The following is a 25504-nucleotide window of genomic DNA, read 5'->3' on the forward strand; positions in this document are numbered from 1 at the left end:
CTGATAGCATTGGTGCCACATAAAATCATGTTTGAAAATTATGTATACTCAGCTGAAATTTCAGTCAGTGGGAGAAATTTGATTTGTATTTTTTCAGTTATTTTTCACTCTCATTGTTTGTTTTTTTTTCAAAAAAATATTTTAAAAATTAAATTAATATAGAATATTTGCGTAGTGATTTTTATTGGCACATAAAATAGCAATTGTACCACCAAGCTGTGCATGCTTATTATTGCACATTAACACAAATATCTTGATACTGCCTTTTCTCTTTTTCCTGCCATTGGAACCCTTTTGATTAATATTTCTTTTGTAATATTTTAAAGAATTAGATAATTTTTTTAAATTAAAAAAATAATTTTCACACATTAAGTGCTTCATCTTAAATATCTCCCTCTTAAGCACATCACTTTCCCCCCCACTGTACATGCTTTCAACTGGATTTTTCTTTTTACACTTTGCAGTATTTTTAGAAAAGTCCTTTCTAGTGCAGTTTACGATGACGATATTTTCCCGCTTTTTCTTTTGCTGTGTTGGCACAGGCATTGTGCTTATTCTGTTGCAAGTGGTTCCAGTATTTGATCAGTTCGCTAGGCTGGAACTGATGGGAGGTAATTAGATGACTATATTTACAGCTGGAATAAGAAACCCGCCAGTGATTGAAGACAAACTCATTGGGTGGGGGCATTGGGTCAATTCTCAATTTGGCAAGACAGATGCCTACATATACATCTTCTAAATGCAACCGTCTGATACTCAGTGAAACCTTAAAAATTTTTTCCGCTAAATCTCCAGAAAACACATAGCCAGTCCCAGAGCAGAATACAGGGTAGCGTTCACTTGGATACAGATCAGGTGGCATGTACCACTTACTGTCTTTATTCCGATTAGGTGCATATCCCCTCATTAGATAGCCAGTAAAGTATTTTTGCCGGGGAGGCAGCTCTGGCTTCAAAAGCTTGTGTATTAAATACTCTGTATTTACAAACATGTCACTGTCAGTTTTCATAACATATGGAACATTTGGGCAATAGGTGGCCACCCAGTTCATCCCCATGAGTGTTTTAATTGTTAAGTTGTAATAAGTATCCAAGTATTCTTGTTGGATAATATCATGGTATTGCCTGCTTTCTTCTAGGATGGCTTGCTGAAGGTATCCATTTAATTTAATACTTAAACCTAGCAAAAAAATCCGAACTATTTGAATCCCAGGTGCCAGGCTTTCATTCCCCCAGGTTTGCCTGATAGCTTGCCGAGGTTCCACCTGGCCTGGTTCTGCAGCTATAAGAAGTATTAGAAACGGACTTGATTCCTGGCATTTTTCAGGCTCATTGATGATGTATTTAAAATGATACGAAGCTGGATGCCCAGTTCCTTTTGCATTGTATATACTCCCATTGGCACTGAGCGTGTTCTCTAAACCAGTAACTCCCTGAGGTGACACTCCCGTATCATTGGAATTAATAATCATTTGTGGCCTCAGGGTTTGAGGAACTGCATCTTTCCAAATGGTCCTTAAAGAGCTGTGGTTTGTTTCACTTTTTGTTGATCTAAATCCCCGTGTAGTATATGCCACAGGGTTTTCTTTGTATCCAACTCTCCCAGGCAGCCAATCATGGTGATTAAAAAAGAGAAATATAGCAAAAAGGAACACAAGAGAGAGTAGACCAATGAAGTGTGTGCGAAAGAGAGACCGTTTGGTATTCCAGGTCATCTTGGCAAAGCAGCAATGCCGCCTTCTCCACTGAAGCATGTTGTAAGTATCCAATAATGGATATGAGAATGATTGAAGGAAGTGCTTTCTTTGTTTGGGATCCACTGCTATTTCATGGAATTCATCTTGCGTCTTTTATAGGGAGATGGCTAGTGACTGGCAAGCTCTGTAAAAATCAAAAGGAGATTTAAGTGAATAAGTTTTCAAAGATTGCTTTCAAAGCTCCTTTTATAAGGAACATATCAAAAAGAAGAGGGTTTTTTTACAGAAAGGGGAAACAAATAACGATAATAACTTATGCATAACTGTTAAATTTTCAAATTATTTCTTATTTATTGGTTTGGCATCCAAACCACCTTGGTTATTTATTCCCTTTTTACAGTTGGTAAATTAGCACCCAAAGTCTTTGATTAGTTCTAAGCCCTGCAGGATTTGAACTCATATTCTTCAAATCCATACCTAATACTTGCCCAGTTTGCTATTCTTAAATTTTTGATTTGTGCAATCTGTTTTAAAAACTATACGAGATTAATATATGGTACCGATACAAAACAAGATTATGTTCCTGTGGTTTTAAAACTTTCTATCCTCAAGAATCCCTTCTGCATATGCCACTGAAGTTCTTGAGTACAGCTGTTACTGTTTTTTTTTAAAAAATGTACTTTCTAGTAACAGGTTTGCTACAATCCCATATACTTGCTTATTGGGGTGTATGTTTTAAAATAGGTTTGCTTGTGATTTATGACTTAAGTCTTTTAAGTTTCAGCATATTGCAAATGAAGGGTTCTCGGTAAAGATCAAATATAAATAACTTGGTATCCAGTGGCAGGATTATGAGTACTAATTAAAGCTAATTTGAATGCATTACCTAGTATGATTCACAGTATCTAGTCCCAGTGACTCTTGGGAAATTGTCATACATTGATAGAGGGACAGTCATAAGTGATTGATTATAGCAGAGCTTTGTTAGTCACAGTATGTTGCTTGGCTTGTTTCCATTGGCCCCTCCTGCGTTCAGAAAGTCAGTGAGAAGATACACTTTTTAAAATTAATTTTCCAGATGCAAATAACTCGGTTAAATATCCTTCAGAATTAACAAATATTGAACATTTTGATTCATAACTGATTTTGATCCTTTTAAATGTGCTTAAAAAGCTACAATAGAGCTTGATATTATTTTCTTTATATGATTATATTATACTAAAAAAAAATCACATTAAATATCTCTTTAGCTTCTAAAAGCTGTTGTAATTCATTTGGGATTTCAACTATGTACTTGCACATACAGACCCACTCCCTATGTAGCATTTCCTAGAAATAAATCATAGAAAAGCTGTACATACCTATGATGAATAAGATACTGTAAGTAATATTTAAATATTGTTGGTAGATCATAACTAACATTTTATAAAACATTTCTTACCGTTACTTCATTTTTGTATTCTTGAATAAAGGTAATACGGAATTTTTACAATACTGCATATTAAAACTCACAACATTATCCTCAACTGAGCCATTTTGAACATAATGTAAATTGATTTGTGATTCCATGCATTGTTTTAAATGCTGGGGCTCTGAGTAAAAGTCATATGAATATTTTAATAAGAAATAATAATTTTTAAAATGTACATTTACACTATAATTAATGACTTTGCCACCTCTTAAAACATATATTGGATTTTTAAAAAAATTTAAAGGACTACTGTTTTGCATGAATGGCATATTCAATGTCAGTTTCTCATTTTAAAAAGAATGTGATTGAGAGGGATTATGATGTTAAATTGTCGTTAAACAGGGTGTTTCATCAAATAGGAACTTAAATATACAGTAGCAAAAACAGATTGAAATAAATGGGAATACAGTCTTTTAATTTTTCCAGTAGACATTAAGGAAAATTCAGTACAGTACGGAGCACATAGCAAATCTTTTGGTGTCTCAAAAGAAGTATTTTCTATCATTCAGAACAAAAGCTCCAGTTCATCATACTAACTGCCACTAGGAGGAGCAAGTAGTAGGCTTAGCTTTGAATTGTAGGATGCTGTACATCTTTGTAAAACTTATACCATCCTTGAGCTATAAATTAAAATTCTCAAAACTGTTTTCTCTGGAAAATAAATATCCTATTAAAGTTGCCCTTTTGAACTTGAAAGATTTCAAGTTTAAACATCCACAATATAAACCCTGGATAAATTCTAACATTATATTTTAATAATTTCTGGTTTATAATTTATACTTTTTAATTAAAAAATTAAAATCATCTTTTTAGATGATTTGTTTGTATATGCAAATATGTATTAACTACTTGAGATACAGTTAACTGGTGCAGCTATGTGGAGGACACCGAAAGGACTTCCTCTTAGCTGTGTCTTTTTAAAACTAGATTTTATTTGAACTAGATCTCCTGTATTTAAGTATTTAAACATGATATTTGTTTATTATATCTACATCTTTACTACACTTAATAGTGTATAGAAAAGGACAGTCTTTTGTTCTTTAAAGCATATGTCACCCAATTATAATAAGGTGAGTTAAGTGTTAATTGATTTTACTATTACAATATATCCAATCAAAGAATGCATAAAATATTTAACATAATCTTAGCTGAAAACAATTACATTGGTTTTGTAAGAAAATTAGCAATTATATCAGTTACTTAATATTTTTGCATGTATCATGTTACAATTTTGTAACTAGTGAGGACACTTATTTTAAGATTTAATATACCTACAATGTAGTTAATATAAGGTGTCAAGATACATAGATGCATGTAAATTTTAAAGTTGGTTTCTCCGCAGAATGCAAAATGTTCATAGTTTATGATCCAAAACACTATGTGTGGCATCACATGTACCCTGTATCTTTCTCCGTTTCAAGCATCCCTAAAAGCCACTCTTGAGGGTCAGGAAACTACATGGCACTGAGATAAACAAGAGTGGAACTGTGGAAGCTAGTGCTTGCTCTGTGATCATAAATGGGCCACTTTGGATCATGGCCTACATTAAAAAGCTATGTTAAATGCCTCTTCGAGTCTCAGGTGCTCAGCTTAGATAGAATACTAAAATGATGATGTTTTGTTTTGGTAATGGCTTGCATATTTAAGTTGCCCATAATTTCTTTTTATCTCTTGAGAGCTCCAGTCAGTAATCAGAATATTTGAGGGGAAAAGAAAGAAGAATTAAATTTGATATATCAGGCAGGGCAATTTTTTAAATGTCTGTATTAAATAGGGCCTGACATTAGTTTTGACATACCTGCATTAAGACTTGTCAGGTGGAGGAGTCTTCATTAGTCATTTTAAAATCCTAATAGTTTAAATAAAAATCCATGGAATGTAAAGTAACTTATTTTGACTAAAGATTTTTAAACATTATACATGATCGATATTTCAAAATACATGTTCCCAGTCTGTTTATTCTATTCTTGTAATTTACCTCAGATTTTGTCCTATTATTCTCTCAAAACCAGATTTCCCCATTAAAAAAAATATATTATGAGTTTTGCCTAAGGCAATGAAAACACATCTATGCTTAACAATCGTTAATCATTTAGTATTAGTTGTTGGCTCGGGTTTTGGACGAGAAGGATTCAGGCAGTAAAGCAGTATTAAAATTGCAATGAATTTAGGTTTTAAATTTTTATTGCAGATAAGTAACCTGTGTTTTTTCCAATAACCATTTCCAACAAAACCATCAAGTTTAAATGACTAGGAATGCTGGTAATGTAGTTGTTTAATAACAGCTTTTTGTTACTATGCAGCTCAAAACATTACATGCTACTCAGAACTTGGGATGATGTGATATATGCCCCCATCTTGAAGGAAATAGTATATTGATGCTTCCTTCTGAGAATTCTGATGGTTATTGATATTACTACCTGCCCAGTTGATCCTGATGCTCAAATCTCAAAACACTAACCTTCTTTTTTGGAGCCCTTTTGGAGAATTATGTATCAGGTGTGGCTGCTAATAATAATCAGATGGCACTGGGTGTTAGGGGCTAAGGGAGTAAATCAAACCTCGAAAGGTTGAAGATGCTATTGAACTTACTGGGCTGCCTAAGTGTGCTTTGATGGTATTTAGAATATATCACATAATAGCTGTGTTACTAGTGTTACCCAAGTAAGAGTAAAATTGTTCCTAATTTGATTAGCTGTTCTTTTTTAAGACAGAGAGGATGAAGGAGATTTTTTTTATATAACTCTGTTATTGCTAATAGTCTTTCCTCGCCTTTCTTTCTCATTTTTCTAATCTCCCCAGTTTTAGCACTGGACTACAAGTGATGGTTTTCTTAACAAGCATATTTCAATCCAGTCACATTTTTATCAACTGTGCATACAAAAAGCCCTGTATACATTACATAAATATATTCATTAACACAGTTAATCATCCATGAAAGCACTAACTCTGACTTCTCGGTGAGTGAATGACAGTGCTTTCTATTCTGTTAAGAAATCATGCACTTGAATTAAATATCATACAATGATTTGACATACCTTCCTTATTCAGGCCATTTGTAGCATGAAAAGATTAAGCCCACTGCAAGTAGTTTTGGAACACCATCCCTTCAGCCAAAAAGATGCTATCAGCCATGCTTTCGTCTCCCTCCCCCCAACAGCCTGCTGTCCGAGACTGCTTTCAAGACATCCACTGTGTCCATCTGTATGCTTCCTGCTCTGCTTCCTTCCCTGGTCACCAGCTTTCTTGTCTTGATTTTTCTGTGGTCATCTCAAGAGACGGAAGCAGCACTTCTAATTTCCATCCTCGCAGACATTGTCTGCTGCTGCTGACAATAGAAGCATTGAAGCTTTTACAGTTGGTGGTTCCCTTCTTGTACAATGCAGTGCTGTGTTCTCTCTTCAGTATCCATATTTCTAGTGGTGATGTGAGGCAAAGCAGCAGGAACTAGCTAGAATAAGGAGCTGTTCTCCGGCATTTGATAATACGATTTAGCCCACTTTCTTCATTGTTGCTAGGCAGTAACCAAAAAGGATGAGTTGAAAGATGTGAGGAAGAAAAGGGATTTAGCTTAAGGTTTTGTTCAGAAAAATCCAATCCGTAGTTCCTCAGCTGCTGCACAGGAAGGCAGCAGTTTAAATGTGGGCTTTTGACAGATGCTGTCTTCTGACAGAGCAGAATTTCACGTCATTGCTTGGCTATGTCCCACGTGACAGTTTGCATTCATTCGGACTGAATCTGAAAGCAGCCAGAGAGAGCTCACTGCTTTTGCTTCCCTTCAATAGACGATACACACATCCAGCATAGCATTGAATGAATAAAATGAGAGATAATGGGGATTGATGAGATCAATGTGTTTTCCTCAGTTGCCTTCCTTTATCTTTAGTGCTATAACCTCCACTTCCTAAACATGTCTTAATGTCAGATATTAGTTTATCTGAATCCAAACAGATTTCTGCATTATATAAATGCAAACTCTTTAGCAAACCTTTATCATTTTTTAGAAGCTACCTTGAGATTTTTATAAATTATCTTGAGGTAAATTTATCTGCTTATACTAGACACATGCCTTATTTTGAAAATGTTAGTCAAAACAGCTTCTGCCAGTTTGAACTTCATCATATTTTAAATATATAAAACAATTACATTATCAGAGTAATAATTTGACACCCATTTCTTAAAAAAAAAAAAAAAGAGGCCAAAGTTTTATTTAGTGAAACATTCTAATTCCATGTTGTTAAAAAGCACTTGAAGAATTCCATTAGCCAGCTTGAATACAAAAGCATGATTGTTTTTATGCACATCTGAGAGGGGGGCAAATGATGTCATTTGCATCATGATGTCATTGCAACAATGATTCATTTGTGCTGTAAGCATTATTGTGGTTTCTACTAGATTCCTTCATTTCAACTGAGATTAAAAGACACATTGACTTTGATAGGGAGATATAACCTCCTTGATAGGCAATGCTGATAGCTTTGTTTTCTATGAATTTATTTCCATTTCCTTTTTATTAACATTATTACTCTTGGTAATAAACTAAATAATTTTAACTCTGCATTGTGTAAATACATTTTTTAAAAAAAGGTTTTCCAAAATCCCCTGCCATTCAACTTCATAGGATAAGCCATGGTTTGTAATGCAGTTTGAAGGAGACAGGGTTTTTCAGCTCTTCTATTCAAGATTGGCATCATGTTAACATTTGTAAATGTTAGAGTTTAATCATTTTTAGTAATTAGATCCTCATTTTCTTTCTGAACTAAAAAAAAATCTCCAAATGTAATTGTCTGTGACTTTAGGAGTCTTTTGTGAAGAAATTTATCAAAAACATTTTGCCACTCCTAATCACTTTTTTTTTTAAATTGACTTTGTTTTAACTACTTCTGGCAGAGAATGGCATTAAAAACATAGTAATCTATATTTTCCTCTACTTCTACTTCATGTATTGTCCCTGTTGTGTATTATAAATGCCAGTGTGGTGATTAAGGAGGTTGACTAAGAATGTACTAAGAATAAGGAGATCCTGGGGCTAGTCTACCTCAGCCCCAGAAATTCACTGAGTGATTTTGGACCAGTCATTCCCAGCCCTTACAAACCTTACAAGTTTGTTGTTGTAGAAAAAAATAGAAGGAAGAAATTTGTGCACTACCTTTTCCAGAGTGCTGCTCCCACTGTCCATGGCTGGGGGATCTTCACTTCATATCCTGTCAGTAACTGAGTGAGAGCTGTTAAACTCTCCCTGTTAGGACACGCCTCCAGTCCCATGATCCTCCAGTCTATCACTCAGTTACTGGCAAGAACTGAAGTGAATTTCAGAGCTGTGCTGTTTTAGACTTTAGTCTGTTAATTTCACTGCTCTCCCTGACCCTTTTTTTCTCCTCGTTTAGGTTTTTGTTTCTTTATTGTTGATTATTCCTTTTTCGTGCTTCTGTGAACTTATTTCTGGCTGCTGTTGCGTGCGGTGAGTCTTCGGGCCACCCACGCCTGGAGCGTCGCAGCCGCCGGATTCCGACTCTTCGGGGCGGATCCGGCAAGCGATTGTTGGCCGCTAGCGAGGGGATGAGCGTGCAGGCTTGTCGCTCTCCCCGCTGACTTCTGGACATCGGCGGCGGCTTCGGGGCAGCGTCACACTGTCAGTGCGCTCCCCGTCCTCTGGGCTCCCGGCGACGGCGTGAGTCAGGAATTCGGCGCGCAGGCTTGCCGCCGTTTTAAAATCGCCGCTTTCCCTTGCGTTTGGAGGAGCGCCATCCTCGAGGTGCGCCCTCCGTTCGATAGCGCTTCCACTGGACCGGCGAGCAACGTTCCGGTTGGAATTTGAGGGGCCTGCAGGTGGCCTGGATCGGGCCTGAGGGCAACAGCGGGCGCCATTTTGAGAGACCTTTGAGCGCCGCCATTTTACCTGAGCTTGAGCCCGCCATTCTGTTGCAGCGAGGGGCGGAGTTTGGCCTTGGAAGCCTTTTGTCTCAGCAACAGATAGTTTATGCCTTGGTCATTTGAAATACTTCTACGTCTCAATCTAGACCAGAGGAGCTCTCAGCCTCTTAGTATTGGACTTCCTCCTTTCTTCTGTATATAGTTACCCCCTGTTTTTTACAAAAAAAAAAAAAAAAGAGAGAGAGAAAAGGAATTACTCTTGCTGTTTGCATGCTAACTGCATCGTTTAACATACCCCTTCATTATTAATATTTACTACAAAAAAAAAAAAAAATTGTTATTGATATTTGTATATATAAAATACATAAAAAGGACAGTTGGCATCTGTGGACTACAACCAAGACCGGTCCCCTTATACTTACCTGCCAGTTCCGTGCCGCCTTGGTCGGTCTGAGCTATTTATCAACATGGCTGACCATGCACTATCATCTGACTTTGAGCCAGACCTTAGCCCGCCACACAGCCCAGCCAAGCGGGCCAAAAAGGCATCCAAGAAACGCTCCGTGTCTTCCAGCCACACCTCTCGGAAGTCAAAATCTTCCAAGGCTTTGGACAGAGACGCTCAACGCCGCCACAATGCGCTGGAGAAACAGTGGGACAAGGCAAGGTTGGCGGCTGTGGCAGAAGTGGGTCTGGGCACGAGCGCAACTCAACGAGACTCCACTGTCCGGGATTCTTCGTCTTCGGACTCTCCTGTCTCATCTCCAGAGAGGCACACCATCGAGGCTACCCAACAAGCCCGACAGTTACACCTTGCTAAGGGTGTCTCTCAGTCGCTACCTGATGTGTCTAGGGCGGGGATCACTCCCTCCCAGAGACCTGCTTGTCGCCCCCCTGAGGCCACGTTTACCCCTACTGCGGCTGGACTTCGGGGCCCTGATGGGGCACTTACCCCGGCACTTGTTGACATGCAAGCCTTTTTCGCATCAGCTTTTTCTTCGTTTTTGGCTGCCGGAATGCAACAAGTGTCTCAGCCTCCATCGGTCGCATCCTCGGCTCAGCCCGCTCAACTGGGTCATCAAGTCACGACCCGTGCTGTTAGGAAACAGTCTGCCTCCTCTTCCCGGGCTGGCTCTGACCAAGGTGAAGAATGCCCGGAAGATATCGAATTTTCAGAAGATGAGGACTTACCTCCGGATTCCCCGGCTTTCACGGGGTTGTTCCGTCCATCGATGTTTAAGTCGCTGCTGCACAAAGCTCGTCTTACCACCAATTTGAACACTCCTGGCGTAGACCCGTCTGGCGCTTCTACGTCCGCGGGACCCCACGACGCTTTATTTATGTCTGCTAAACCGGACAAGGAGGTGATTCCGTGTCCCCGCCTGTTCCTGGACGTTCTTCAGTCGCCTTGGGGTCAACCCGGATCACTAACGTCGCCCAGCACCCTCGACAGGAAGTTGTACTGTTCTGCACCTGAATTAGAGGACCTCTTGGCTCTTCCTACCATTGATCCACCTGTAGCGTCCTTGGCCTCCAACTCCTCAGTGTCTACTGACTCTCTAGATGGTCTCAAGTCAGAAGACCGCAGAGCGGAGCTAGCCTTCCGGAGGTCTCATCAAGCAGTAGCCTGGGCGATCAGGACGGCGACTGCTACTTCCTTCTTCAATAGGGCCACGCTGATTTGGCTTAAACAGCTCCAACAGAGACTGCCTCCGGAAGAGACTAGGTTACACCAGGACATAAATAAAATTGTGGCTGCCACCGAGTATTCGGCAGACGCCTCTCTTAACTCGGTGAAGTTTGCGTCCAGGGCTTTGGCATCATCTGTCTCTTCCAGACGTCTGTTCTGGCTTCGACATTGGAAGGCGGACCTCAAGGCAAAGTGGAGGCTGGCATCTGCTTCCTATAAGGTTCCGAATTTGTTTGGTCCTGCCTTGGACCCGCTCCTGGTGGAGGATCGTGACAAGCGCAAGGTCCTCCCGACAGCATACCGACGCACAGAGAGGAGGTACACTCCTTACAGCCAGCGCCAGTCCTTTCGTCCCTTTCAAGGTTCAGGCGGCTCCTTCTCCCGCAGGCCCTCTTTTGCCGGCCCGGACAGGGCGCAGGGAAGGGATTCATTTCGGGACAGAAGCAAGTTCCAGCCACAACCTAAGCGCCCCTTCCGTGGTTCCAACTTCAGGCAGTCTCGCAGAGGCAAATGACTCGCCTCTCACAGGGCCCATAGGCGGGAGACTTCAATTGTTCCATCACCAGTGGGCCCTTTCCACCAAGGACTCTTGGGTACTGCGCACCATTTCTTCTGGTCTCTCTATCGACTTTATCGGAACTCCGCCGAGTCGCTTCGTCTCCTGCCCAGTTCCAACGTCTGTGGAGCGGCACCATCTGATGCTGCAAGAGATTGCCCATCTGTTGAGCATCAGGGCAATAGAATCGGTCTCCTATTCGGAACGGGGATTGGGCTTCTATTCGACTTTCTTTCTTGTCCCCAAAAACTCGGGGGGCTGGCGCGGTATCCTGAACTTAAAGCTATTGAACCTGTCGGTGGAGTACCGCAGGTTCAAAATGCATTCGCTTCGGTCGATACTAGCGGGGGTTCGGTCGGGAGACCTGCTCCAATCAGTGGACCTGAAAGAAGCCTACCTACATGTTCCGGTTCACCCTCTACACAGATGCTTCCTGAGGTTCGAGTACGACGGGAGGCACTTCCAATACCGGGCTATGCCGTTCGGTCTCTCCTCCGCTCCTCGCACATTCACCAAGCTCGTGGCGGTGGTGGCTGCTTCTCTCCGAATTCAGTCGGTGCGAGTGATGTGCTATCTCGACGATGTCTTGATTCTATCTTCCTTTCCAGACCAAGCATCGTGCGACCGGGACCTGGTACTGGACACATTCCAACGCCACGGATTCTCGATAAATCTGGAAAAGAGCCACCTTGTTCCAGCTACAAGACTGCTTCACCTCGGAGCCCTGATCGATTCGGTCAAAGGACAGGTCTTTCTCTCGCCAGAGAGGGCTCAAAGCATCACCGACCTGATTCGACAAATCCTACCACTGGAGAAGGTACCGCTATCGCTCTTATCACAACTGCTGGGGAAAATGGTGTCCTGCTACAACATCGTTCCGTGGGCACGCAGACACTCCCGAGCGTTACAGTGGTTCCTCCTTCCCTTCCAAAAATCGGGCCGTGCCAGTTCGAGTCACCGGGTGTTCTTGCCCCCTCAGATCCGCCTGTCAATGTCTTGGTGGCTGTCACCGGCGATTCTACAGGGCTGCGACTTCACAGAGCCGGACAGGCTGACCCTAACGTCGGACGCCAGTCTACGAGGCTGGGGAGCACATCTGGACAACCTTGTGACTCAAGGGCAGTGGTCAACAACGGAGAGCCGCTGCAGTATAAATCTACTCGAGCTGAGGGCGGTGAGGCTGGCGCTTTGTCACTTCAAGACGGCGGTGGAAGGTCGACACGTCTTGATTCTTACCGACAACACCGCAGCAAAAGCGCACATAAACAAGGAAGGCGGCACAAGATCGAAGTCGCTAATGTTCGAGGCGGAACATCTGTTCAGCTGGGCGGAGCGTCATCTAAGGTCGATAAAGGCGGACCACATCTCGGGTGTGGACAATGTCCGGGCCGACTGGCTAAGCAGAGAACAAATAGATCCAGCAGAGTGGCAACTCCACCCTCGCTTGTTTCAAGAGATCTGCCAGAAGTTCGGTACCCCGATGATCGACCTATTTGCTTCACGAAAGAATGCCCAACTGCCTCGCTTTGTATCCCGGTATCCAGATCCGTCGGCGGAGGACAGAGACGCCCTGAGGTGTCGGTGGCCGGAGGGCCTCCTATATGCATTCCCCCCCATTCCTCTGTTGTCACGAGTCATGAGGAAATTGTTGAGGGAGCAGGCAGACCTGATTCTGGTGGCACCCAATTGGCCACGCAGGGCCTGGTATGCAGACCTTCTATCCCTCTCGGTGTCTCCGCCCTGGGTGATTCCGCCCACTCAAGTAGTCCTACTCCAAGGGGCCGTCTGTCATCCGGAGCCCCAATGGCTCCACTTGGCCGTTTGGCGTTTGAGCGCGTGCTCCTAAAGAAGTCACATCTGTCAGACGGAGTTGTCAAGATTATACAGGCTGCTAGACGACCGTCCACTTGCCGTATCTACGAGGCTTCCTGGAGATCCTTCTGCGCTTGGGGGGCCTCGAGGCATGTGGATCCCACCTCAGCGACGGTGGAGGAGGTCTTAGAATTCCTGCATTCCGGCCTTCAGAAAGGCCTGGCTCCGGCGACTTTGAGGCGACAAACTGCGGCCTTGTCTACCGTTTTGAAGTGTCCTCCCTACGACTCTCTTTCGCGACACCCGCTCATCAGAGGCTTTCTTCACGGTGCGACCAATCTCTGTCCTCCACAGGTCCACAGATACCCTACCTGGGACCTCTCCCTGGTGCTTCGGGCTCTGACAGCTTCCCCTTTTGAACCTATTAGGACGGCTACGCTGAAACATCTGTCGTTCAAGATAACATTCCTGTTGGCTATCACCTCCGCACGTAGAGTGTCAGAACTCTCGGCACTCTCTATTCGGGAGGACCTTTGTCTTTTCCGGGACAGTATGGTGATTCTCAGGCTTGACCCTACGTTCCTTCCGAAAGTAAATACCCCTTTTCACCGGGCGCAGGAACTTTCCTTGCCAGACTTCTGCCCGTCTCCACGGAACTCTACGGAACGACGCTGGCATAAACTGGACGTAAAGAGGGCTTTACGCATCTATATCCGACGGACTGCTTCATTTCGTCGGACAGAGGCTCTGCTTATTTCTTTCCACCCAGCCTCGATGGGGCAGAAGATTTCTGCGGCCACGGTGGGCAGGTGGCTTAAGGCGTGTATCTCTTTGGCGTATGAGTTATCGGGAAAGCCTGTGCCGGGAAGAATTCTACCACACTCCACTCGCAGCGCGGCTACCTCAGCTGCGTGGGCGTCTCAAGCCTCGGTGGAAGATATCTGCCGGGCGGCCACGTGGTCCTCGGTGTCACAGTTTATTCGTCACTATCGGATTGACTCATATGCTTCTTCGGACGCCGCTTTCGGGCGACGAGTTCTACAGAGGGTAGCTTTGGACACGGGTTCGGGGCATCCAGTCTCCCACCCTAGTAATTAAGCTTGGGTATGTCCCAGCCATGGACAGTGGGAGCAGCACTCTGGAAAATGGACGTTGACTTACCTGAACGTCCCTTTTAGGAGTGCTGCGACCACTGTCCATTCCCTCCCTTGTTTGTTATGTTCTTTGCTGTTGCAGTTTTTTTCAGACTGTCTGCCGTGTATCCAGTTCCCGTGTTTGGATTATTTGTTGGAAGTTCCTCCTGGAGTTTTGCTGTGTCTTCGTGATAGACTGGAGGATCATGGGACTGGAGGCGTGTCCTAACAGGGAGAGTTTAACAGCTCTCACTCAGTTACTGACAGGATATGAAGTGAAGATCCCCCAGCCATGGACAGTGGTCGCAGCACTCCTAAAAGGGACGTTCAGGTAAGTCAACGTCCATTTCGCTCCTGGGTGAGAAGTGGGATATAAATATAATAAATAATTCGTGATAAAAATTAGAGAAATATACATGTGCAAGCTTCAGAATTAACATTCTATGTAATTGAGCCAATGAAGTAGTTAAAGTGAACTCCTTGATTATGATGGTTGATTCTGGATAATCACTCTCTTATGTCGTCATATCAGATCCATATTATGTATAATATCTTTTTTTTTTTGCAAAAAGTTTTTTTTAAAACAAAAACAACATAAAAACATCCAAACACTTACAGACAGTATTTCGATCGGTGAAAATCATTTCATGCTCTCAAAATTTTCAAACTCTCATTATATGACAGATATTCTTACCTCTAATAAAAAAAAAAGTGCTTAAACATTTTATCCAAATTTCATTTCATATATAATATTTCATCTCCATGCTTTATTATCTATCCATTGATAAAATAGCTCCCATATCAAATAATATTGTTTATCTTCCTGTTCTCTTATTTCAAATGTCAATCTACTCATTTCGGCACAATCCAACATTTTCTTAATAATTTCTTCATAAGTAATCATCTTCTCACCTTTCCAGTTTTTTGCAAATACAATTCTAGCCACTGTCAATATATTCACAATTAAATATTGTAATTCTTTGTTAAATGTCTGTGGTAAGATCCCTAATAAAAATATCTCTGGTTTAAGGTCAATATGTCTCTTTGTCATTTTTTCCAACCATATGTGTATCTTAGTCCAAAATCTCCTTGCTTCTACGCATGTCCATCACATATGGTAATAAGATCCTAGGGTCTGATGGCACTTCCAGCACTTCTCCGATTTGTTCTTGAACATTCTGGCTATCCTTGTTGGGGATAAATGCAACCTGTAAAACGTCTTATACAAATTCTCCTTATATGCTATTGTCATTTTATAATTATGTGACCACAATTTTTGCCATTTCTCTAAATCAGTGGTTCTCAACCTGTGGGTCGCGACCCCTTTGGGGGTCGAATGACCCTTTCACAGGGGTCGCCTAAGACCATCGGAAACACATATTTTCAATGATTTTAGGAATAATTTTATGGTTGGGGGTCACCACCACATGAGGAACTGTATTAAAGGGTCGCGGCATTAGGAAGGTTGAGAACCACTGCTCTAAATCAATACTATAAGCAATTTTTTTCCCCGTGCTATCATTGACTCTTTAACTTGTTCTTCTTCCAATTTTGCCTCTAGCAAGTGTCCATATATCTTTTTAATTACATGGTCATCAGAGCCCATCAATATCTTATCTAAGGTAGTCAAAACATTATAAAAACCTTCTTGTTTGAGATCTTCTTGATATCTAGAAAATATTTGCATATATGAAAACCAATATTATGTATAATATCTTGAGAACTCAGACAACCTGTACCCTATTTAGTCATTGTTTCAGAGATATTTCTTTACCAAAAAAATGGAATAATCACAGGTGGCAAAACATCAGTGAGAGAGGGAGCAAGCCAACTTCCTGCTGGCTTCTCTATTGAGTTTCCTTGTGGGAAGCTGGCAGGAAGCATCAGAAAGCCTTCTTCCTCCCTGAAGCAGCCACAACTTTCTCAGATTTTGTTCCCCTTGGAGTCATGAGTCTCAGATTTTGGACACATTCTGTAAGTAAGTCCATTTGATAGATCTTGGTTCAAAAATTGTTTCCCCATTTTTCCCCATTAAAGATTATGGGGAAAAAGTTTTAATAGTATATAGATTGCTATGACTACAAAGGTAAATATAAATGCTAAAAGGGCATATTTAGGATCTTTGTGGAAATATAACTTCATGGATATATATATCCAAACTATGTGGAATTTTCTGTAGTCAAAAGTATAATATTGTCAGCTGCCCAGATTCACCTCAATAGTGAGATAGCCAGCAAAGAAATTTAATTAATTAATTAATTGGCATGGGATGTATGCTGGATTTCATCAAAATGGTCACATCAGACCACAAAACGAAGTGAGATAATTCAGAATAGATGTTCATTTACCCAAAGTGGAACTAAACCAACTGAACCCACTGTGTGCTAATTCTCCACAAGCTCCATTCTTGATTCATTTCTCCAAGGTCCATCATATTGAGAAAATTAGTATGGAACTATGAGAGGAGGGGAGGCTATACTCATGTGTAACTGTCTAAAATTTCATATGAATGCTTTTGTTGCCAATAGTTAGCTCTACAGATTCTATCACATCCTGCCCTAAAATAACATTCTGGATCAAACAAACAAACAGCATTGGCAACAGTACTGTAGATGTCACATTAGTTTACCCATTTTCTCAGTGTGATCCAGGCAGTAGCCTGATAACACAAAGTATACTTTTACTCAGTTTTGTTCAGTTGGTCCAATAGGAATCGACTGGCCAATTACTCAGAACACATGCATCTTGGTTTGTAGATTTAAGTTTGCATAAAGCATAAAACCCATGATAATTCTTCTCAAAAAAATTTTAGGTTTATAGTTTTTTTCATGTTTCTTTGGGCTATTTTGATCTTTGGCTATTTTATCATTTTATCATTTTTTGGTATTTTATGACCTATTTCCACTCACCGGACATTGACAAACCTAAGAAAAATTTGTTCTGACATGAACCTTTCCCCAGAATTCATTTATGAACTAGTTCTGCCCCATTTTCTTCTATCATGTCTGATGCATCTCTGTCCTTTCATACTTAGTTTTTTCCATAATAACCTAATTCACCTGTTTTCCCACATTAATGTTGCTAATATGCAACCTAACTATGGAGTACACCCCAGTGCTATTTGACTATTAAGGTGTAAGATAATCTGCAATCATGTTAAGCAAATAAATTACAGTTTGTTTGTATGCTTGCAGCAAACACAATTTCCTATATTTTTTGTCATATACAGTACCAAGTGTCTGCCATCCCCAGTAAAATATATTTGATTCAAAGACAATATCTCTAATTGTTCTTTTCTCAAAAGTTGTTTTTTCCTTTTTGGAATGACATTGTTCTTTACTGATGTATTATTTGTCTGTGACTACAGAGGAACTATCAGCCTGAAAATGGAATCTATCTGTTATATCTTCAAAATTAGTTGTACATAAACTTCTCTGTCCTTTTAGCCTTTCCAGTTCTCCAAGGAACAGAGGCTCTTTGCAGATTCATTTCAGTACCTTTTAAAGAAAGGTCAAACACACTTTGTTTCTGATGTTGGCCAAGACAGGAATAAATAGTAGAGCCATATTAATAATAACAAACCTGAATTGTTAAGGTTAGTAATGAAACTAATCTGGTAATAATCCAACATAATGCAGAATTGTGGAGAAGAGGGTTGCTATTTATATCCAAATACTACAAATATAAGATTAGTGTCTATGTATGACTTATAGTGTCTTGTTTCTTATAGATCTAGCTACATACTTCACTCATGAGCTTTTCATTCAGAAGAAATCCTCCTTCTCAACATGTGAATCAATAAATGGTTAATTCTTCCTTATATTTTGCAGCAATGGTAACAAATTATAGTGTTAATTTCAGGTTTTCGTCATACCAGGGACATTTAAATCAAAATGATGTGTGTATTTCTAATTTTTCATTTCCCTTCCCTTCAGTTTAAGTTCTAACTCACCCTAATATCCTATTAATGGAGAAGAACGTTAAGAACTGTGAAATGACAAAGGTTGTGGAACAGGTTTTTAATGCTTTTAATAATCCTTGAGATCAGTCATTATCCCAAATATATAGCAGAGATACATTTGTAATATATGCCTTCATTATGAAAGCCTTTATTTTTTAAAAAAAGAATACAAATTATGAGACACAGTTTATATTAAAATATACATGAATCAAGAGTTAAAATTTCTATTTCTGATAAATATTTGATAGGAATATTACTAAAAGAACACTGATAAAATACTCAGATGATATCTAAATAAGATTAGGCATTTAAATAAGCTGCACATTTTTATTATTTAATTATATTCTTGTTGAGAAACACACTATTCTCATTTTTATATCCTTATCAACAGATTGTGTGAAAAACATGGCAGATGCATAGATTGGCCTACTTTCTTTTTTGAATTCACAGACTGATAGTGTTTCTTGTATGAAGTTTGGTAAAGTGCTAGAAACTCAAGGTTTGGCTTCCATTAAGTGCATTTCCTAGAAATAGTTTAGAATACAGTCAAAAGTTCATTCTTGCTAGTAGCCAAAACACTACTATCTATTTAAGGATACTCAGATATCTCAAAACAGTAGTTGGAGTATTTATTGCTCAAAATTTACAATAGCCCTGAGGTGTCTTTAAGTAGATTTCCAAATGATACTCCATAGTATATGTCTATATATGCCATATCTTTATTGAAAATTCAAACAGTGGTAATGTATTAAAATAATAATCTTTTTTGCATTTATGTTTGTATCCTTAAATAGGCAAACCATTATTTTAAGGCTTAATACAACTGTAAAGCAAGGGGGGGGAGGGAATCTGAAAAATGACTGCATAGTCATAAACACGACCAAACAATTGAACATTGGTTCAGAACCATTAGATGGACCTAATGCAAGCTTTCTAGTGAAGCACACCTTGAATGGATTAATATTTCCTCCTGTCAGTGTGGATCATTGCACAGGTACTGCTATTCTATACTATGTGGATTAGTAATGTGTTGCAATATTAATTAGATACTAAGACTGTTATGACTGAAAGCTATAAACTACAATAAATTCCACCCTAGTAAATTACTTGATTAAAAAAAATACTTGGCAGGAGTAGGAATACCTAACTTCTGAGCTGGGCATGGCTTCTTATTCTGCTCTGTTTCCAGATTTATGGTCAGACGAATATATGGTGGTATTTTTTTGGGGGGGGGGATTGTGCTTTGTTGGCCAAAACCATTTGAACTTTTTTTGATGTTGGCAAGAGGAGTCAACTGAAGTTTGTTCATATTATGATTTTAGCTCAGCTGCTAGAAGAATTGCTTGGCATGAGCTACTGTCTCCTTTTGAGCAGCTGTTATCTGAGTAGAATTCAGAACCTGCATAGACAATTGGGCACAAACTGAATTGAGTTTGTTCCTTTGCTCAAGGGTGGAATTATGTGTGAAATTCTTCCCTACTGAGATCAGAGAGACCTTTATTGAAACATGCTTGCAATTCATGTTTTTATTATATAAAGGGATTGGAAAATGTATGATTGAAAAACTGTATATAAACAGTCTTTTCAGGGGGTTTTTTGTTGGAGTGTTTTGGGTTTGTTTTTTTCTTCTTCTTCCTTCTTCTATTTTAGGAACTTGCAAAGTATTCAGTTTAGCAAATCTGATGTCTATTACTTTATTTGCAGGGCAGTTTCAATATCATTTTACTCTTAAAAAAAGCCACAAATTAATTGTTTGAACATAAAAGGAATTAGTTTGGTGTAGTGGTTAAGTGGATGGTTTAGAAATCAGCAGATTGTGAGTTAGTCCCACTTTAGGCATGAAAGTGTCCGAGTGACTTTGAGTCAGTGACTTCTCTTGACTGAATTAATTTCGCAGAGTTATTGTTGTGTGAAAAATAGGAGGAGGAAGAAATATTATGTATGTTTGCCACCTTGATTACTTATAAAGTAATTAGGATGGAATTAAAAAGTATAAACAAGTAGACATCTGCTATCCATAGGAAAACAATAATGTGAACTAGTAGTTCAAACTGTATCCATACATTTCAGTTTGTTGAAAATATACTAACGAATATCCATGACTTCCATGAACAGTATCTTTGGTAACACTTAGTCTCATTGCTTATATCTGTTACGCAATCTGAGATCCCAAGACCTCCAAGTTTTTTAACATGATAAAAGAAGACAGTTGTTATATGACTGTAGAGTAAAACCTAACTGTATTTAATATTAATTAAATTTAAAAATTAAATAAAACTTAGCTTACATCTATTATTATTTTTTGAAGTCTTACTCAAAGATCTTGTGAGGCCCCTGCCCTATAAAAAGTTCTACACACCAGATGTACAGTTGGTCTGAATAATGCTGAAGTGTTAAAGTAATGATAACTAGTTACAATACATTGGTACATACATAGGAGTGGGGGGAGGGAGCTAAGAAGGCAAAAAGGAAGCAACCACATAAAGAATTGCTCTGAAAAAATATTTCTTTATCACCGTAGTTTTAACCTATTGTTTTAAATACAAGTAGTCCTCAACTTATAACCATTTGTTTAGTGATCATTTGAAGTTACAAGTTACAACTTGTAAAACTGAAGTTACAACACTGAAAAAAGTGACTTATGAACAGTTATCACCCTTTGCCGCATTCCCATGGTCATGTGATCAAAATTTTAGCTGCTTGGCAACTGACATGTATTTATGACAGTTGCACTTAACACCACATGATTAACTTACCAACTGCTGTGATTCACTTAACAACTGTGACAAAAATGAGGTATATTGCAACAGCGTATGCACGTAAGAAAAAACCCTTGCCGGGGAGAATTTTGCCTCATTCAATGAAAAGTGCGGCTACCACCACTGCCTGGGCCACCCAAGCTTCTGTCAGTGACATTTGCAGGGCAGCCACCTGGACTTCCTTGACACCTTTTATCCACCACTACAAGGTCAATTCCTTTGCCTTGGCTGAGGCGTCCTTTGGACGGCGTGTGCTGCAGTCAATGTGTCCTACTTCTGCCACCCGGGAGCAGGCAGCCTCCCGCCCATCATCTCACTAGCTTGGGTATATCCCACGCTTTGGATTCTCCAAGCAGCACGCTGGAGAATGGACGTCTTACCTGAACGTCCCTTCTAGGCGCACTGCTGGAGAATCCAACCCACCCTTTTCGGCTTCTGTCTCTTGGGCTGGTTAGCTCTTTTCACACACTCTTTTCATCTACACCTTCATGAACAAACTAGAGCTCAGCCGAGCGAAGGAGGTGTGGTCAAGGAAATTTAAAGAAACATACACTTAGTCTCTAGCAAATAGATGAAGAATAACCCAAGTTTTGGATTCTCCAGCAGCACGCATAGAAGGAATGTTCAGGTAAGACAAAGTCCATTTTGATAGTTTTTCTGAATGTAAATAGGGTTAGTGCTCCAAGGAAGATCAGTAATTATTGGCCAGAGTTATTGAGGCTAGGCCTTATAGAAGAAAGCTGCAGAATAAGAACTGCTGGGAAGTATTCTGTACCTCTGGGATAGAAGAAAAATACGTTAAAACTAACATGCAAATGTATTTTCCTTCTAGGGAAGAAGGACCTTCTTTAACCCAGTATATTTATTGGTTTTAAGAAGATAGGAAGAAGCTGTAGAACATGAAAATATTGCTGAGTATTCTAACAATATATCTTAAAATATATATTTTATATATATATAAAATATAGGAGATTATATTTTGAGAGCAACATGCTACAAATATTCATTCAAATATAATATAAAACCTTTGCCTCTTGGTTAACTTCTAATTATTCTAGTAGATGTTCCAGCTGGCAGGAGCCAAGAAGCAATGGGCTTCACATTTTGCATAGGTACAGTACTTATAAATGAAAAACCAGGATTCTGTGTAATTGTATCAAACACATAGCTTGCTTTTCCAGTGAGCAAGATGAAAGCATCTTGTTGACTTTACAGAGATTGATTACCCAGCCACAAGTTATAGTTTTCATAGTTGAACACTACCCTTTCATAAAATTGTACAATTTGGAATCTTTTATAAATTAATATAAACATAATACTTACATGTAAATATTTATTGTTTTATTAGCTCATCAGATTTACATCCACTTTTCATTCAGAACCTAAGGTATTGCATTCCCTTTTCCATATATAAACAAGGCAGAGAGAAAATGGCTGGGTCAAAGTTGTCAAGTAACCTCCTATGGCAGTGATGGCTACCCTTTTTGCCATCACGTGCCAGGAGGGGGGCGGGGGAGGGTCACGCGCGCATGTACCCACCCGTATGCGCACGCAACCCCACCCACCCCCACTCCTGGCACATGATGGCCTGGTAGGCCCGTTTTTATTTCTTACCTGGTTCCAGATCCTCTCTATGCATCTGGGAAGGGCGAAAACAGCCTTTCCCACTCCCTTGGAGGCCCTACGGAGGCTGAAAGGGCCCATTTCCTAACTTTTGGTGGGACGGGAAGTGACATTTTTTGCTGTCCCCAGCCTTCAGAACCTCTCTAGGAGTCTCTAGGAGCTTCTCTAGGAGTCTCTGGAGTCTGGGGACAGGAAAAATCGTGCCCTTCCCAGATGCATAGAAAGGATCTGGAGCCAGGTAAGAAAGAAAAACGGGCCTTCCCCACCCACCCCCAGGCGCTCCAGAGGCAGGAAACAGCCTGTTTCCCTACTTCTGGTGGGCCCAGAAGGCCCGAAAATCAGCTGGCCGGCGCGCGCATGCACCCCAGAGCTGAGCTGGCGTGCCCACTAATATGGCTCCACGTGCCACCTGTGGCACGCGTGCCAAAGGTTCACCATCACGGTTCTATGGGTTCCCTGAGAGGGAAGTAGAACATAGACAGCCCTATTGCCCAAAACCTCATCACTGTAGCAAAATATTGACTCATGTTGATCTTTGGATCTATATTTGTTGCTCCAAAACCTGGTTATGAAAATACATGTACCGTGTTTCCCTGAAAATAAGACCCTGTCTTATTTTTTTTTAACCCCGAAATAAGCGCTTGGCCTTATTTTCAGGGAGGTCTCATTATTTTGGGGCGCGTGGAGCAAGACGGGGCTCCTCTTGCCACCTTACCAGATTTCCAGCTCTTTCTCCCTAACCCTACCCAGAGGAAATGGTGGGGACAGGCTGAGCATGCGGTTAAATATTTTTGGGGAGGGCTTATTTTTGGGGAGGGCTTATTTTAGCACATGAGCTCAAAAGCCCGATTGGGCTTATTATCAGGGGATGTCTTATTTTCAGGGAAACAGGGTATTAAAATCAATGTTGCAACCTTTGTCTGATTTACAGTTTAATATATCTTTTATCTTTTATGAGAGTTTAAAAATTAAACAGGATTCTAGGTTGATCATGGTACAAAATAATTACAAGATTTGTAGTGTATAAACTTTCTTCTAAGAACATGCTGACTTCATTTTAAAATAGTAGATTCCCTTCCCAGCATATAAACAAAGTGACAATCTAAAGATGGCCACAAGTGTCACTGTTGTCTTTAATTTTTTTTGAGCAAGTTGAAAGCATTGTTCAGAGTCTCATTTGTTGATACACTGCAAACAAATACAGCTGTATTTACTATAAAGATTCATGCTGTGGAGTTGAATAGATCAAGGATCAATTAAATCTTTTATTTGGAGATCTTCAAGTCTCTGCCTTCCCTCCATTAATTAAGATTTCCCTCCTGTGTGCTAAATCCTAACAAAGTAAAACTATGTATTAGCAAGGAATAGCCTTGTTGTTTTGTAAGTCTTCAAATATATATATTTCTGTCTTGAAATTGTTTGTTATATGTATATTTTTATCTTATCCTTGCACAAATAAATATTTTAATATCATTAAGGATTGTTAATTTGTAATGCCTCTTCAAATCATTAAAGCAAATGAAATATCCTGGTGTTTTATCTTACCTAGCATTGCAAATAATAGCTATGGTAACTAGAAAGCACTTAGCAAGTTGGGTTTTTTCCTCCATATTTCAATAGGTGTTAATCAAAATATGAAGAGAAGAAGAGTGAGTTTGCACACAGTTGCTTCCCGTCTCTTAATCATAATATAATTGACATCAGGACACAGTCATAGGTTTCTGATGGATAATATCTCCCAAAGCAGCCTACGCAGTCTAGACAATAGTGTGCTGTGAGTAGAGATCAAGGATACTATAGATAGTGTTTATGAGAGAAGCAGCCAAAATGTTAACTGTTTCACCAAGTTGAAAAATCCATGAGTCTCTAGGTAGGTACAGATTTCTCATATTTTAGTGGTAGAAACATATTTTCATTTTCAATGTAAATTTGTTATAATATGTATTCAGCAGGGGGGGGTTTAAAACCATATTCTGGACTGCCCTGTGTTTGTAGTATTGTTCAAATGTCTGTTTTCCATTCTGGACTAATACTAAGGGCAAATTTTTATAATGTATAACTTTTCAGGGCATATACAATATAGTGGATAAATCTTTAGTGTCATAATGTGTTCTGTTAATAATGAAGGAAATATTTGGAAGAGCCTGTGACTTGAAGTTTTCTCCTGTTTTCACATTACAAAGAATGGCAGACATGAACTTATTGGGAGGGACTGCTGTAGCTGATCTCCTGCTTGTGACATTTTCACTGGCCTCTGGTTAGACTGTATGAGAACAAAATATGGAGGACTAGATTTATTTTAGTTAGTTAGTTAGTTAGTTAGTTAGTTAGTTAGTTAGTTAGTTATTAGTTATTAGATTTCTATGCCGCCCTTCTCCCATAGGACTGGGGGCGGCTCACAGAATAAAAAACTTATAACACTAAATAAAACTAAAAACATCCAAATGTAAAAACCCTAACAACTAAAATCTCATAACAGATCAGGGAATTTGCTGAAAAAGCCATGTCTTCAGTTTGGCGCGGAGGTCAGGGGCTGTCTGAAGCCCGGTGGGTAATTCATTCCAGAGGGTTGGTGCGGCCACCGAGAACGCCCTCATCCTGAGGGCCACCAGCCGACATTGTCTGGCTGATGGCACCCAGAGGAGGGCAGTCCTATGTAACCGCGGTGGGAGGCTGATAGGAGGTGGTCCTGCAAGTACCCCGGGCCCATGCCATGTAGGGCTTTATAAGTCAAGACCAGCATCTTGAAGCGGATCCGAAGGGCCACCGGTAACCAGTGCAGCTCGCACAGGAGAGGTGTTACATGGGAATAACAGGAGGCTCCCGTAACAACCCGCGCGGCTGCATTCTGGACCAGTTGAAGCCTCCGGGTGCATCCCAAGGGCAGCCCCATGTAGAGGGCATTGCAGTAATCCAGCCGAGAAATAAT

General features: G+C 40.2%; 2 protein-coding genes across 2 annotated transcripts in view; one reads left to right on the plus strand and one right to left on the minus strand.

Moving 5' to 3' along the window:
• The window catches only part of CDC73 (cell division cycle 73), a 120248-nt gene that overhangs the window by 66805 nt on the left and 27939 nt on the right, over positions 1 to 25504 (plus strand). The window lies entirely within an intron of this gene.
• On the minus strand, positions 216 to 6661 carry B3GALT2 (beta-1,3-galactosyltransferase 2). The gene is made up of 2 exons (XM_070939302.1): positions 6206 to 6661; positions 216 to 1880 (listed from the first exon to the last, which is right to left on the minus strand). The coding sequence occupies exon 2, from the start codon at positions 1751 to 1753 to the stop codon at positions 485 to 487; it is 1269 nt and encodes a 422-aa protein (XP_070795403.1). The 5' UTR covers positions 1754 to 1880; positions 6206 to 6661; the 3' UTR covers positions 216 to 484.

Source organism: Pituophis catenifer, unplaced genomic scaffold (genome assembly GCF_029215685.1).
Source record: "Pituophis catenifer annectens isolate HBS135680 unplaced genomic scaffold, rPitCat1.0.hap2 SCAF_3, whole genome shotgun sequence".
In the NCBI taxonomy this organism is placed as follows: Eukaryota; Metazoa; Chordata; class Lepidosauria; order Squamata; family Colubridae; genus Pituophis; species Pituophis catenifer.

Excerpts from the sequence above, each read along its gene's own strand:
- B3GALT2 (XM_070939302.1), bottom strand. The coding sequence starts at position 1,753 with ATGCTTCAGTGGAGAAGGCGGCATTGCTGCTTTGCCAAGATGACCTGG.